At 40.7% G+C, this 15,788-nt stretch overlaps 1 protein-coding gene across 8 annotated transcripts in view; it reads left to right on the plus strand.

The window, feature by feature from the left end:
* The window catches only part of TMTC1 (transmembrane O-mannosyltransferase targeting cadherins 1), a 214,191-nt gene that overhangs the window by 23,439 nt on the left and 174,964 nt on the right, over positions 1 to 15,788 (plus strand). For 7 of the 8 annotated variants that reach the window (XM_050918178.1, XM_050918179.1, XM_050918181.1 and 4 more), the window contains 3 exons: positions 320 to 393; positions 641 to 817; positions 2,653 to 2,859. In XM_050918178.1, coding sequence (XP_050774135.1) covers positions 320 to 393; positions 641 to 817; positions 2,653 to 2,859 — 458 coding nt within the window. The remainder of the gene's footprint in view (positions 1 to 319; positions 394 to 640; positions 818 to 2,652; positions 2,860 to 15,788) is intronic. The other variant, XM_050918180.1, reaches the window with a different exon arrangement.

The following is a 15,788-nucleotide window of genomic DNA, read 5'->3' on the forward strand; positions in this document are numbered from 1 at the left end:
TAAAAATCCTGACCACAGTTATGTTTTTATTTTCTGAGCTGCTTCTATAAATCCTTTTTAAAATAATTTAACTTAGTTTTAGTCAGTCTGTATACTGTTATTACACAAAATAGCTTAATTACTCTATAACTATATCTGTATTAGAAAAATACCCAAATTCCTACTGATTAGAGTGCCAGGATGTGGGGAAGAAGAGAGGGACAGAAAGGAAAGGAGGGGAAAAACCCATAAAGCAAAAGCAATTGGTGTGGGTCATTGAAATAGTCTCTAAAGGGTTTTTTTAAAGTGTAATTTTCATGTCTTTCTTTTTTTCTCTTAGGTAACAGGTATTGTAGGCAGAGCAGATGTCTTAGCTTGTCTACTGTTTCTGTTGGCTTTTCTCTCCTATAATAGGTATGGATCTTTAATACTAAATATTATGAGATGTTGTGAGACATGAGTTTTTTTGCGGGGAGGAATCCATATAAAATCCTAACTATTGTACCCAAGTATGTGTTCGCAGCACTGGGTCCATGGTTATTGAGAATATTTTTTAATGTTTTAAAAATGATGGACATGCACTTGGAAAATGTTTAATGAACTAATTAATAAATATGAAAATAACTTACATTAAAATCTCTATATCAAATCTATTTTGCAGGAGTGTGGATCATTTTTATGTTGGGGAACATTTCCCTCCCACTGCCTCTCCATTCTTCTTGCTGCTTAGTTTATTTCTTGGGACCTGTGCAATGCTGGTGAAGGAAACTGGAGTCACTGTGTTTGGTGTGTGCTTGGTTTATGACTTGCTTTTCCTGTCTTACAATAGACTTAGACTGTAAGTAACTTAATATATTCTTCAAACCTTGACACCATTTATGTGTGTAATATACAGTATGATGGATGGAATTCTGTCGCCATTGAAGTTAATCGGAAACTCCCATTTGACTTCAGTAAAGCTAGGATTTCATCCTATATTTTATTTTATGTTTTGCTTGGTCCTGTTGCTGGGTGGGTAGCTAGCAAACAGTGAAGAAAAGATCTACAGAAACACAACTTAGTTATAGCTAACTTTGAAAGGATTTGATTTTTATTTTTGTGTGAATTTTGACTGGTAGTATCAATGATATTTAAAACTTATTGGCTTAATTTCTGCAGTAGCAGCAAACTAAAACCCATAACTGTTTGTTCAAAATGTGATGACGTGAAGTTAAGTTTTATATCAGATTTAGTAATAAAATCAGATTTGTTCATTCATTTCTTAATATTTTATTTGTAACATGAATGATGCTTACATCGGAACTCTTACAAGCCCTCAAGCAATATCTTTATATGTTTTTTTCTTTTTCCCCTCTGTAAATCTAAATTTGTTAAATTGGAAATATTTTTTTCATCTGTTTTTGGGTGGCTCAAGAATTCCACAGCTGGAGAATTCAGCGGTTATCAACACTTAGTTCAGAAAAATCAAATCCATTCAAGGGGACTTACCACAGTCTTAGTTCTGCTGGTAGCTATATGGCTCCTTACTTATAGTGTTAAGTTCTTCTCTTTTTGATAGGCACTAACAACGTGTAGAGCCTGTTACGTCCATCTCTCCCCCAAACATTCAGTGTTTTTAGACTTTCTACATCCTTGTCCCCTCTCAAATGTTTTATCTCTTTCTGTTGACTTTAACGGGACTTAGATAAGGCCCTATGAAAAAATCCATCCCTCCACAAGTAGTACTAATCAGTGGTAAGCTATGATACATCACTAGAGTATTTCTTCTGTCTTGGTTCTAATACATAACCTCACAAATGGTCTGCCAGTAGCAAGCTATCGACTTCTTTGGGGTTATCAGTCAGAATTCTTGTAGTGTGTGCATTTACAATGAATTGTGTGGAGTTGCAGGAACTCTGTGACTAAGGATGGCAGAATTATTTAATTATTCATGGACAAACCCATGCACTTATTTTATATCCCTCTTTTCCTTGGGTTCATGTTCCAGCAGTCTCTGAACATTCAGTTTCCTTGCTTCAGTGACATTAAATAATGGTCATGCCTGGGCCAGAAACCTTACAGTAATGAGAGACTCTGTGGCCCAGATGTGATGCATTTTAATATTCATTCTAATTTATTGTGCACTAGTGTAGCTGTTTATGGTGCTCAGAATTTTGTCTGTGTGTTTGCTTGATTTTAAGGGGTAGGAGAGAACCTGCAGCCAAGTGCTGCTGAGACTCCTTCCAGCACCCCCTGTTTGTTTGAATCAGACCTTCTCCCTTTTTTTTTTTAACAAGTGAGCTGCCACAAAGGATAATTGTCTAATGAAATATACTATGCAATTTCTCCCTCTGACTCCCCATCATTCTCATCGCTGTAAGCTCTCTTGAGGCCTGTAAGAAAGATTTAGACTAATAATATTCTGTGAGGTTCTTTTACATATTTTTAATACTGTAGTTTGTACAATAGCTAAGAATCCATTTATGCCCAGTAGCGGTGAGGTAAATGCCAGATCTTTGCATGGAGGGCTGAAGGAAATGTCATGTATTGTATTAAGATAGCAGTTTGGGATAACTTTCCAATACTCTTTTTTTAATGAAGTAAACATAAAACAAAGGAAACATCACTTAAAAGGCCTCTTTCTTCCCACCCTATCCCCTCCCCCTTGTGCTTCTCAATTCAATGAGTAATTAGGAGAAATGGAGGGGTGCATCAGAGGTTTGCACGGCAGCCTGTGGCTTCTCCATCTGCTTCGCTGCAGATTCCTCCATCCAGCAGGGAGAATGGGAAGCACCGGTTTGCTCACAAAGGGACCTGGAACTCATGCCACCCAGCATCACCTGAAGAGCAACGGAGCAGCAGCCTTTCTGTCTCAAACAAAGCCATGTGGGCTATTCTTAGGTACTGTACAACCACAAGTGGTTCTAATTTTTTTTTCTTTTTTTCTCAACAGGTTGATTTATATCTTTGTATATTTTTAATGACAAGAATCACTACTTTCTTTAAAAGTTTTTATTTAAAAAAAAAACAACTATAATTGTTGAGTGAGGAAAAAACAGGGTAGGGGGCCAGGATGGATTAAATGAGTACATTTCTGCTGCTTGAGGAGAAGAAGAAAGGACTGATGTCACTTCACAGCTGAGAAGAATCGGTATTTTTAGAGAAGGCCAGGCATTAGAGAGAGGGCTTTTTCCCTCCGCCATCTTATCCGGTGGGATGGAGTGCTTTCTTGTGTTTCTTATCCTCCCCTTCCTCTTCCAGAGTTAGAAGATGGGGTTGTGATGTTGGTTGGAGAGGGGAGGCGCAGACCCTTTTACCTCTAAAACCTGGTGGTGAGCACAGGTGCATAGTTTGGAGCAGAGCTGCCATTTATAAACAATCTAAATATTAACTGCCAATTTTTGCCCTGCCTTGTGCCCAAGATTATATATAGGCTTGGCAGAATTCTATTTTTATTTTTTATAATTTCAAAAAGTAGTATCAGTTTTATTTGTAAGTATTTAAAAATGTGTCTACTTAAATTTTCAGTTTGGGAAAATTATGGGGTCAGGGGTCAGACAATAATTATGTAATGACCAATAGGTGTTGAGATTCAAGTAGTTGAACCATTAAAACACAACTTCTCAATGTCACATGTACAAAATATCCTTAAATCAAAGGCTAATAATTTGTCAAGCAGTATTTTTCTTACTTAGCCTGTCTGTAAATTTTGATTTTTACCAGCTGAAATGGTAAAAATGGTTTGAGTCTGTGTATAGTGAAATCAACCTTTACAGAAATTTAACAATTTAAAATCTAATCTTTCCAAGCCTAATGATACATGGAGAAAGCAGGGGTGGTGGAATGATGGAACAGTTTTACGTCCAGCACCAAGTGAGGTGGTCAGTGCACTCCCAGTGGACCTCTTCTGCAAGCCAAGCAGCTCCCTTTAAGGCTGAACCGCACTCTGACCTAGGGCCAGAGTCTGATATCCTTTCAATGGCAGTTAGTCAGTAAGAGGGTATAGCAGGATGCATCTCGACATCCTCTCTTAAATATGTAAGTGTGTCATTTTCTGAATGTCCCAGTCTCTAATAGCATTTAGAAACTTGTTTAGTGGCTTTTCCTACTTAGTAGGATACTGATACTGCCTCGCCATAGTTTTTTCTGATGTTATTACATGCTGCATCGCTAGTTTTAAGAATAATGCAGATGAGGTAATGTAGTAATGTTTATTTTCAGGCACATGAAACTCCAAATTTGAAAATCTGAATAAACAGGGAGCCAGGCAGTGGTTTACTTTTGAAAGTTTTTTTTTCCTGAATACAATTGTTTGAAGTGGTCTTTTTTTTCTTTTTCCCCAAAACTGAACAGATGATGACTTCTGCAGTAAGTTTTAATTGCAATCTTCTAAGGCAGAATGGCTTTTAAAAAAAAGTCTGCTATAAAAGCAGCTGCTTTTAGAAGCAGTATGTTGTGATTCTTGCTTTAATTGCAAAATAGTCTCTGGGTTTTAAAATAAAAGGAAAAATAATTAGCAATTTATGCTTTTTAAACAAAGGATAACATTTTCAAAAGAGACTTGGTGACCTAGCCACCTGAGTGCCATCCAAAGTCAGTGGGAGTTAGGCTGTTTTTGACACAGTACCCAAAAGCTTGAGACACAGGTAAGGCCTTTTGGTAATACTTAGACCAGCAAGGGCCAGCCAGACTCTTCCAGCAGACAGTTCCTACATCAGATCGTATGCCATTTAAGTCCTTTTTGGCAGCTTGTGTGCAAGCAATATTTCATAATTATGAAACGGCCCCAGAAAACAGGACACTAATGGAGGCTTATGTTTGGCTGTCAGCAATATGTAAATCCTGTCAGCAGTGCTCATTAATTGTATAGTCCAGAACTATGTTGTTTATATTTATTTGCAAATTCCATTTCTTAATAGCTAAAATAGACTCCAGGGTATATGACCATAAGGGAGGTGGAGGAAGTATTGTCAGGTCAGGTGATTAGTCTTTGCCTTTCATCTTGTGCCTTATAACACCATTTATGTCCAGCTATAATTGCCCATAAATACTCTGCCTGGATTACTAGAGGGTCTTATTGTTTGAAGATGATGTGTAAATGTCTCTCTTTTTTTGGTATTCTATATATTTCTGGTGTAATAATGCCTAGAGACCTCAGTCAGAATCAGGAATCCCTATGAGGTAAACACTTAGTAAGATACAATCTATGCTGCAAAGAGCCTACAATTAATTAAAATTAATTAATATGTATATGTAATTTTAATTAATGGATAACATTAATGTATTTTTCCATTTGTTTGATGCTACAGATGGAAAGAACTAAAGGTGCATTCAACAAATACATTATTTTAAAATTACCTTTCCACCCCACTTGCCACCAGGTTGCCCAGAATGTCCTGGCTCCCTAGTTTACACTCAGAAGCATTGATAGAGCCACAACTCACGTATCTGGACTTCTGGGGAGGAGGATACATTTTAAAATAATTTTTGTATGGCATGCCCCTTTAATCTTCTCCTGCTTGGAGAAGTCAATACAAATATATTTTGTCCACATTAACAAAATTACAGGTCACTTTAATTTGTACCCTACACTAATCCAGATTATCAACTGACATAAATTGTTTTAGCTCCACTGAAGTCAATGGAGCGATGCTGATCTTTTTCTGGACTGAGGATCTGACTCTTTGAATGTAGCCCCTAACAACATGTGAAGAATCATGACCCAACACACACAAACTTGGCCACTTGACTGATTCACTTGCAGGAGAAAGCTTGTGTACCTGAAATTAAATAATTGATAATGTTGTGTGAAGGACAATAGTAGAATGAAGATGAATTATTAAAGCAGTCTCGCAATACAGTGTGGTACACCTGGGTTGTGAAACCCTGCTGACTAGAAGTGATGATGGGTTGGGATGGAAGTCCTGTGTGGACCATTTGTTGGAGAGAGTTTTGTGGAGTCACTGCTGGCTTTTATATGTTCTGCCTGCCTAAACTAGCTAGAAATTCTCTCTCCCAGTCCTTCAGTCACTAAACAGTTTGCTGCTGCTGGCAACCAATCTGTATTTAGGGCAGAACTGATTCCATATAGAGGTTTCTGAAGCCTGTAAGAGAGGATACTGTTCATGGTGCCTCTCGTTGAGCATGCCTTATTAGCCAGTTCATTAAGCATCATTGACTTTTTTTTTCTTGAGTGTTGTGTCAATATCCACTGTAAGTACAGGCTATTATATGCAAATCATTGACATGACAGTCCATGGTACCTCTGTGTCACTAATCAATGGGTAAATGGTCCCATACTAGAGAAATTATAGGATGCAGGTCGATAGAGTCCTGATGGCCTACCTTGACAATGTGAATTTGCCTGTGGTTGTGTTTTGCTTTAAAGAGGGCGAGGGTTTGGTAATCTTGCATTTATGAAAACTAGTTAATTTCTTCCTTCTCTCAAGTGGAAATGCACTGAATCCCAGTTTCGCTTAGCATTGATCTTTCATGTGACAAAACCACAAAATAAATTAGTGCAGTTGGCCAGTCTCTCTGCTATTTCTGATCTGGCCATCTCTAGAGCAGAGGAGTTGCAGGAAAATAGAACTGTGAGGAAGACTCCAGGATTTTTGGGAAAGATGAGGGAAAGGGACAGAGAATGTTGGTGGTGGGAAACTGCCTACAAAATTGGTTGATAAATTTAGGTTTTTTGCTGCATCCCAAAAAGTCTGGAACAAATAGTAAGTCCAGGTGATCATAATGTCTTATGATATGGCAGGCTGATGGGTTGCTCAAATACACAGTCCGATATCCTATCTTGGGACCGCCACTCTTTCTATCCTCTGTTTTCTCCTTTTTTTTAATCTATCTTCTCCATCTGTGTTTGTCTGTATTTCATCCTTTCTCTGTCAAATACTATGGTGAAAGCCACCAATGTAAGAAACCAAATAGATTTATTTCCTCTTTATTTCTCTCTCTCCTCTGTTTTGCTTTCTTCCTTCATTTCTTTATTCCCTGTATTCTGTCTTTCTCTTGCTTCAACCTTTCTTGAACTCCAACTACCTCTCCCCTCCCCCAAAACATCCTTTTTGGAACATTTTCCCCTTCCATATGGGGGAAGCCTCCATTTTTTTCTTTCTCTGCAGGGCAGCTGCACAAGTCAAGCGGCGGTGCTCTACATAGAGAATGGATGCAGAGGGAGTCTGTCCAGTATGCTAATTAGCATCAGTTTCCCTCAGCTGCCTTTCTGAGTGTTTAAAGTGTTTCTGTGCATAATGAATCAAGCTCTATGTACAGCTCTGATTGCGTGACCCTTGCTAGCTTCCCTTTTTAGCCAGCTGTGTGTAAAGCTCTCAGGAGCTGACGCACAGTTTTGACCACTGAGGATGGCCAGTCATCTGCTGCTGCTCATGGTACAGCTAGCCTGGTAGCTAAAAGCCTTATAGGATGCATTTGTGTGGTAGATCTGTTATCTAAGAACTTTGGGAGGATGCACTGGAGGAGTTGGTGTAAGCTACTCTGATTCAATACATCCTAACATTTTATTATGAATTCCCTCATTCCCCTAAAACACCTGTACACACCTAATCCTGAGATTTCCCCCTCCATGTCACTTTGATATGTTACATGAAGAGGCTTGTTTGCCCGCGACACCAGCTATATTCAGCTGTCCTACATGGGCAGTTTGGTATACCAAGGACCTAATTTCTCTTGCCTTGCACCTTTGTTAATTTTACACCAGTGCAAAGTGAGTGTAAAATGTTGCTAAATCAGAATGACAACATTTACATCCACTTTGCATTGACTATGCACTGAAGTTAATGACTGCACCACATTCAAGGCAAGGAAGGTCAGACTTTTTGTGTTTACTGTACCTCCCCACTTCTGCATGGTGCTCTGTACAATTTGGGATGTCTGTATCTAGGATTTGCTAAATACTTCGGAATGCAGAGCTGAAAATCATATTAGTGTTTCTTACTCATTAGTTTCTAATCTTGCTGCTGGGGCTGGGCCAGGCTTTGTGCTATCATATCAGTAGATGAAGAATTATCTAGATTTGTGTATCATAAAGCTTATTGGAAATTACTCTGGTGCTTTAAGTGACTACATAAACTGAGACATGTCAGAGAGAAAAATAAAATACTTCAATATAAGCCTTTTATGCTTTCATTCAAAATTAGCAATACTGCCTTACTCCAAAGTAGTAACCTTTTTAAAAGGTTTAAAACGTGTCTGGTATACTCTCTGCTGTCATCTTTGGCAATCTTGCCCTTGCTTCAAATTCTGGGTTCATCCAGGGTAGCATAAAGGTAGATTTGTTGTTATGAGAGTAACTATGCTAATGAGATGATATAATGCAATATTAGATCAATTTACCCAACAACTGCATGTCTGAGATCTAAGGCTTGCAATCACAGTGGAAAAATAAATGTGCTGCAATATTCCCAAAACTATAATCCCAGAGAGACTGTCAATTATTAATCACATTGAAAAGTGTTTACCTATTACTGTTGCTTGTAAGAACCAGTAAGATGGTTCTCAGTCTGTGGTTCATGAAACTCTGGTGGTCTGTAGAGAGCTGGCCAGTCACATGGTACCAACCTTTCTCTTTCTTGTTTCCAGTTGCTAAATCCCATTAAAAAGCAGATAATATGCATGAAATACTTCTCCATATAAGCAATTTTTCTTTAGTTGCCACAGGTACGTTACATGACCCTGAAGAGGGAGGTGTCCATGAGACAGTGTATTAAAATGTTGTCTACACTGTTCAAAACATTGAAAATCCCTGTTATAATTTAAAAAGATTTGAGGAATAAATTAGCATTGTACTTTTGACAGCACTCAGCATATAACCAGTTTCCTTATTTCTCCTGTATAGTCATTGTCTGCTTTGGTTTGAATGGGTCTTTCACACAACAACAGGGTGAAGGAAAATATTGTTGTTTTTAGTTGTGAAAAACACAAAAATTGTCAAGGAGAAATGGGCATAGATGTGGCGCCTGAAGTTATTTTTAATTTATTTTTCAAAATGGGCTAGGTTTCTGGTTACTGCCTTTTATGGAATAAAACAGCTTTGCACTGCTTATTGTGTACTGTAGTTAACTATACATCAGTCAACTTTCTATTAATAGCTTTATCATGTATATTACTGCTAGAGCTGACTGAAAAATGCAGAAAAATTTTAGTGGTGAAATTTGTGGGCAAAAGTATTATTAGCAATAACTAGAGCTAGTTATGTAAATCTCAGCTGTCACAGTGGTTTTAAAACTTATTTGATCGTGCTTCCCCGTCTTTTTGTCTGTAATAGTTTACGCTCCCCCACCCCCCGTCAGGCACCCAGTCAGCAGCCACTGCTCTCTGGCTGCCCAACTCTGAAGGCAGAGTGGAGAATGGCGGCTGCTGGCTGAGTGCCCAGCTCTGAAGACAGCGCCACTGCCAGCAGCCACTGATGCTGGTCTCGGTGCTGCCTTCAGAGCTGGGCACCCAGCCAGCAGCCACTGCTTTCCAACCGCCCAGCTCTGAATGTGCACAGTAAGTTTGTTCCCCCTGGCCAAAGCTTCTTCCGATCCCCCTCCTGCCCCCCCCCCCAAATACATTCCATGCCCAGGACTGGCCTTAGGGTTAGGTGACCGCTGAGGGTGCCATGGTTGGGAGGCAGGGGTGCTGTCCAAGTGCTGCAAACTGGTGGGCCTGGGCTGCAGGAGTGGAGGTGAGTGCTGGTGAGCATGGGGCTAGAGCCCTGCCTGGCCAGCTGGGTGGAGGGCGGGCAATACCAGCCTGGTAGAGAGGCACAGGCAGTAGGGCTCACCTGTGTGGAGCCAGTGGACCAGTCCCTGGGTCGCCCCCTTCCCACGGGCATAGCAGTCAGGTGATATATGGCTGGGGGAGCCCCTGGGCTCAGAAAGTCTTCCTTGTGCATGCTCCCGTGGGTGGCTGGAGAGCATACCATGCCACCCTTGCATCTGCGCTGCTGCTGGTGGCCACTCTGCCTTCAGAGCTGGGCAGCCAGAGAGTGGTAGCTGCTGGCTGGGAGCCCCCATGCAGGAGCTAGGAATCTCTGGGCTTGGCAGTTCATATCCCTGGCACCTCTGTGTTGGTCAAACTTAGGATCAGACAGATAGTGTTCATTTAGAGTTGCTGAATATGTGTGCTTTAGCTCACTTCTCAGTGCTGGGGGATCCAGGAGCAAAAAAGATGGATCCAAATTCAATTAAGTCAATATGATTACTCCAGAGATGCACTAGAGCAAATAAATAAACTGTCAGCAGTGTTGTTCGCTCTTGCAGTACTGTGCAAGCAAACTGGGAACAGGCTTTAGTTGTATTGTGTATACCAGGCAGTGTTAGTGTATCAATCAGCAGTCTGACCTATCAAGAAAAGTATGATGAGGTCATACTGTATTTTCCTTTATAGCCCAGTGAAGCTCGCAGATTCTGTTTCAATTCAAACAGATGCCGATCTCCAGCATGCAGCAAGAAGGAAGAGAGAGGGAAACCAGTGACAGTGCAGGTAAAGGTGTATCAGTTGCTTGTGATTATTTTGGCCTTTCCTAATTGGGTACAAAAGTGGTATTTCTCTTTGCATTTCATATGTAGCCATAGTTCATCTCAAGTAAGACTCTATAACATGTTTCTACTTAAACATAAAATTCTTGCTTACATTCATTTTGAAAAATAGAAACCTCACTTACTATTCAGTATTTTATTACTTGCGTTGAAAACCAGTGTTGCAATTAGAGCTGTGAGAATAAGTGATATTTCAGTTTGCTGGCAATTCCAAAAATTGGAAGGGGAATGGTTCAGACTGAACCAAAACCAAGACTTTTCTGAATTTTTCATGAATTGAAAAAGTTGGGAAAATTTTGTTTCAGATTGACCAGAATGAAATGTTTTATTTGCAGGCATTTTTTTTTAACTGCTCTTGCAATTTTTAAAATTTCTTACAAAAGGAATTTCATTTTTAATGTCAGAAAGCAATTTTATAGCAAGGTTTGGATTAGAATGTCTGACCATCATGTTTTAGCACAAACAGATGGGACCATAAAATAGCCCATATTGATCAATGAATAGTGATTATGAAAGTGCTTGGAATATAATTACTGCTGGGCTCCCTTTTTTATAAAATTATATCTGTTCTTCCCTCCCTGCCCTCCTCCCTCCCCCTCGATTCCACTGAGTTCAGTGGGAGCAAATGGGATTTGGTTATTTTAGTTTACGTGATGAGATGCACTATACACTCTGCTTTTTTATTTAAACTGTTCATTGTTTTTGGTGCCCAGCATACAACTAAAAAGAAAAACCCAAATGTGTGACTCTACCCTCAAAAGCATTTTGGGTTTTTGCCCATGCAACAACAAAATAGTAGAGGAGGGAATTGAAAATGATACGGAAAGTATGTAACTAAGTACATGTACGTAAGTAGCTATACAGCTGCATATTTTTCTATAACTGAGGCTTCAAGATTCAGCATTTCTTGTGAAATATCAGTCTGCCATAACTGTAAGTTATGGGAATAATAACAATCTTCTATGAAGCAAAGGTCCTAGCTCTTAAGTGAATACATTTGGGAGAGGTGTTGCCAGAGTGTTATTCATGATAATTTGTTCCTAGTGCCCTTGCTATAGTGATTATACGATATTTTCGTGGATGTTTAACTACAAAAATACCTAGACAGTTTAAAGAGATCCTGTCAAGGTTGTTGGGTTCAGATTTTAACTTTTTATAGGCCCAGATGACAGCTGTTTTCCTAGTCCATGTGGATCAAAATCTGGGAGTGAGGCCTATCGCAGTAACTGATTTATGTCCTAATACAAGACATTTTTATATAAGAAAATAAAACTGAAAAAACAACATAGATATTGAACCTGTCAAACACTTATGAACACTCATAACTTTGCTCCCCTCAACAGTCCCACTGAAGTCAACTGAATTATTCATGTGAGCCAAGTTTTGCATGTGTTAAATGCTTTGCAGGAGCAGGGTCATAGTATACAATGGCTGTTGTTCATTTTAACCCACTGTCTGTAAAGTTACGTGGGGCTCAGGGACAGCTGTATAAAAGTAAATTGTGCCTCTGCCCTATACTTGGCTTCAACAAGTTTATGCATTGTGATGGACATGGAGCTGCTATGTAATCCAAGTAATGAGATAATTTTATGAATACTGTATATGACCTGGTCAGTGAGATGAAGTTAATGTATGAAATATACTTCTCCAGTTTAATAGAGGGGCTAAATGAAAAACAGGAAAAGCAACATGATGGATCTAGTTAAGAAACATCTGAGCGAACACTTGGGAGAGTGGGGGGAATCAATTACAAAACAAGGCCCTATTTCTAGGCCCCAGCCCAAAGTGACAGCTGTTTTGCCAGGTTAGGAGCCTAATGATCAAAAGGACATTCAACAATTTAAAAGCCACTCCTCCAGAGAAAAAGGGGAGTGCATTGTTAGGTGCTCTCCAGGTGGAACAGTTTGACCTAGAGAGAAGCTCTGCAGAGAGAGTTTGAGTCTCCCTTCACCAGACCCAGGGAATAGTAAGCCTCAGGGAGAGGCAACCATACATATACACTGGCTTATTGTTTTGAGATCAGTTTTCTCCTGGATGGTTTAACTCTAAATAAATAATACACCTCTACCCAGATATAATGCTGTCCTTGGGAGCCAGAAAATCTTACTGCGTTGTAGGTGAAACCGCATTATATCGAACTTGCTTTGATCCGCTGGAGTGTGCAGCCCTCCCCTCGAGCACTGCTTTACCACTTTATATCCAAATTTGTGTTATATTGGGTTGCATTATATTGAGGTAGAGGGTGTACTTTGCTTAACAAAGGCTGTCTGGTTACTGTTTACCACTGTCATTACTCTCAGCTGGAGCAGAACTGCAGGCACTGAAGGTAAGTCAGGCCTACTTAGGTGATCACAGTTGTTCCTAGGGGACTGCAGACCTAGATCCTGTCTGAGAGTGAGAGAATGGCATGATTCCACCCCAGGAGAGGTGATGGCTTGAGGGCCAAGACCAGAGTGGGGATGCCCTCAGAGATCAGGAGAGGTCAGAAATGCAGTTAGCCTTGAAATCATGACGTTTCCCCTGTTGTGTTATGTAATCCTCTTACAGTAGCTAGGTTGCAGTAGCACTGCTCTTCTTTCCATTTTAGTGACTGCTGAGGGCTTGCCTACATGGAGGTATAGTGCACAGCAAACTGGGGTGTAAATCGATAGTGCACTAGCTTGCTGCACGCTAACTGGCCATGCAGACCCCGCTCCCCCTCACTAAGCATTCTGTGCTTTGATCTACTGCTGTTTGAAATAGCAATAGGCTGAAGAGCACTGCAGAACTTTTAGTGTGCAATAAGAGTCCACACGGCGACTTAGTGCATTGGTGATTTATACCCTGGCTTGCCAAGCACTTACTCAGGCTCTGAGTCAGTTTCAGCCTCCCCCAGTGAGAGGTATCTTATTGGGAAAACAATCTTTATGTGAATCTCTTCTCTGACCTTGGCTTCTGGCACTCACACCTGATCTCTTTTTATAGTCAATATTCAGGAAGGAATGGTGCACTAGGAATAACATCTGAATCTAGTTCTCATTTTTTTGCCCTTCAAAAAATGGTGTCTGTTTTTATCCTTGTTATGCTGAGACAATAGAAAGGATTGAGCTTTACCATAGTCTAGAAGATGAGATGAAGGATGATTTTATGATTAAAGTGTAGGATTGGGATTCTGAAAACTGGACTCAAATGCTGGCTCTGCCACAGATGCTCTGTGTGACTTGGACAAGTCAGTTCCCGCTCTGTAAAGTGGGAATAATATAATAATTCCTTTCTCCCACCATTTGTCTTGTGTTTTTTTAAGACTAACTACTTCTGTCTTGCTATCTGAATGTACAGTATATAGCACAATGGGTGTCAATCTTTGGAGCCTCCAGTTTCTACTTCAGTACAACTAATAATGAAATAATAATTGACTGCTAATTAAAGTTTGGCAAAAATAATACTGATGTCTGGAAATCTAGATAAGCAATTTTTTTTATTTCAGCGTCACTTTGTTTCAGCATTTTCAGTTTGAAGATGAGATATTTTAGACAAAACAAGTGCATTAAAAGAATACTATTGAAGTTGCAATATCAGCAGTCAAAAGTTAGGAAATGCCAGAAATGAGGTTGCCGGTACAACCTTAATTTGGCCCTCTTGTGTGAACACATTACATAGGGTGACCAGATGTCCCGATTTTATAGGGACAGTCCCGATTTTTTGGGTTTTTTTTCCTTGTATAGGCTCCTATTACCCTCCACCCTCATCCCAATTTTTCACACTTGATGTCCAGTCACCCTAACATTATGGTACAGTGTTAATTACACAGTTGCATACTATTTATTCCACAGGACCTCTGCTTCATTCAATCCATGAGATGCATGATGCTCACTTAATGAGCAGCTATTCAATATTTTGATTTTTTCCTCATTGTTCAGTTTGTGGCCCCAGGCCTGCTATTCAAACTGCTCTGAAGAAAGGCATATTAACTTCCTCCTGAAGTTTTCTGTTCACTGCCAGCCTTAATTCTAGTGTTTCCTAACTTTTGGACGCTTGACTTTGCAACCTTAATAATGCTCCTTTAATGGATATGTTTTGTGTGTAATTTCCTAGCTTTTTAAAAAAACCTGACCACCTCCCTGAAATTCCATCATAGACTATCAGGGTTGGAAGGGACCTCAGGAGGTCATCTAGTCCAACCCCCTGCTCAAAGCAGGACCAATCCCCAGACAGATTTTTGCCCTAGATCCCTAAGTGGCCCCCTCAAGGATTGAACTCACAACCCTGGGTTTAGCAGGCCAATGCTCAAACCACTGAGCTATCTCTTCCCCCATTGGATCCCAATGGTTCTTCATCAGGGTCGGAATCTTTAGTTCCACAGCATATACCTCTGCCACTTGGGCTTTGCAGTAGGTTGTTATGTTGTATGTGGACCAGCACTAAGGGGGATGACACACATTTTGCTAGTAGGTTTCACAGGTATTAAGCAGGGGAATAGTGAGACTTAGGAGCCTTGGCTTCCATTCCAGGCTCAGGAGGGAAGTGTGATCTAGTGGACATAGACTGTTCTGCCCTGGCCTACTCTTGTCTCTTCCTCATGCCAGAATCCCCATCCCACTCCCATTTTCCTCACTTAGCCAATCTTATTCTCCACTTCTCAAGATTTTTCATTTCAGTCTTAACTGCCCTGCCCAGCAAGTTCTAGTCTTATCCCTCCAGACTTCGCACCCGTTCGTTTGTTCGCTCCTTCCCCCATCTCAGTCTCCTTGCCCAAACAAATCAGAGGAGGAGCTGGGCTGTCTGGGCAAGGAGACTGAGATGGGGTAAGGAGCGAACAAACGAACGGGTGCGAAGTCTGGAGGGAAATCCTCTGACTTGTTTCTCTTCACCCTCCTACTCTCCAGTCATTTCTATGTCTTAGACATGTTCCCCGTCCCCCCCCGGCCCTCAGTCCAGTCTCCCTCTGTGAGCTTCTCCAGTTTGTGTGCCCCCTGCCCCTTTATCAAGTCAGTCCCAATTCTTCTCTTGCACTCGGCTCATCATTGGATCTGTCTTCCTTCTCCCTACCCCACTGGTGCCTGGTCCTAGCCATTCCCAGCCTCTCCCTTTGTTCTTCATCTGATCTGTCTGTCCCCACCCTGGTTTCACTCCCAGCTCTAATTTATTTGCACAGCCAGCCCCAGACTTAGATTCCCACTCCCCTGCTTTCCCCAGGCTCTTTGTCCCAATCTATTCCCCCGGGCCAGGCTCTTGTCCCTTCTGCTTTTGAATCAGGCAGCTTCCTCCTCCCTGCTGCCTGGGTATAGGAGGAGGGGTGTT

The sequence above is a fragment of the Gopherus flavomarginatus genome, chromosome 1 (genome assembly GCF_025201925.1).
Source record: "Gopherus flavomarginatus isolate rGopFla2 chromosome 1, rGopFla2.mat.asm, whole genome shotgun sequence".
Lineage (NCBI taxonomy): Eukaryota > Metazoa > Chordata > Testudines > Testudinidae > Gopherus > Gopherus flavomarginatus.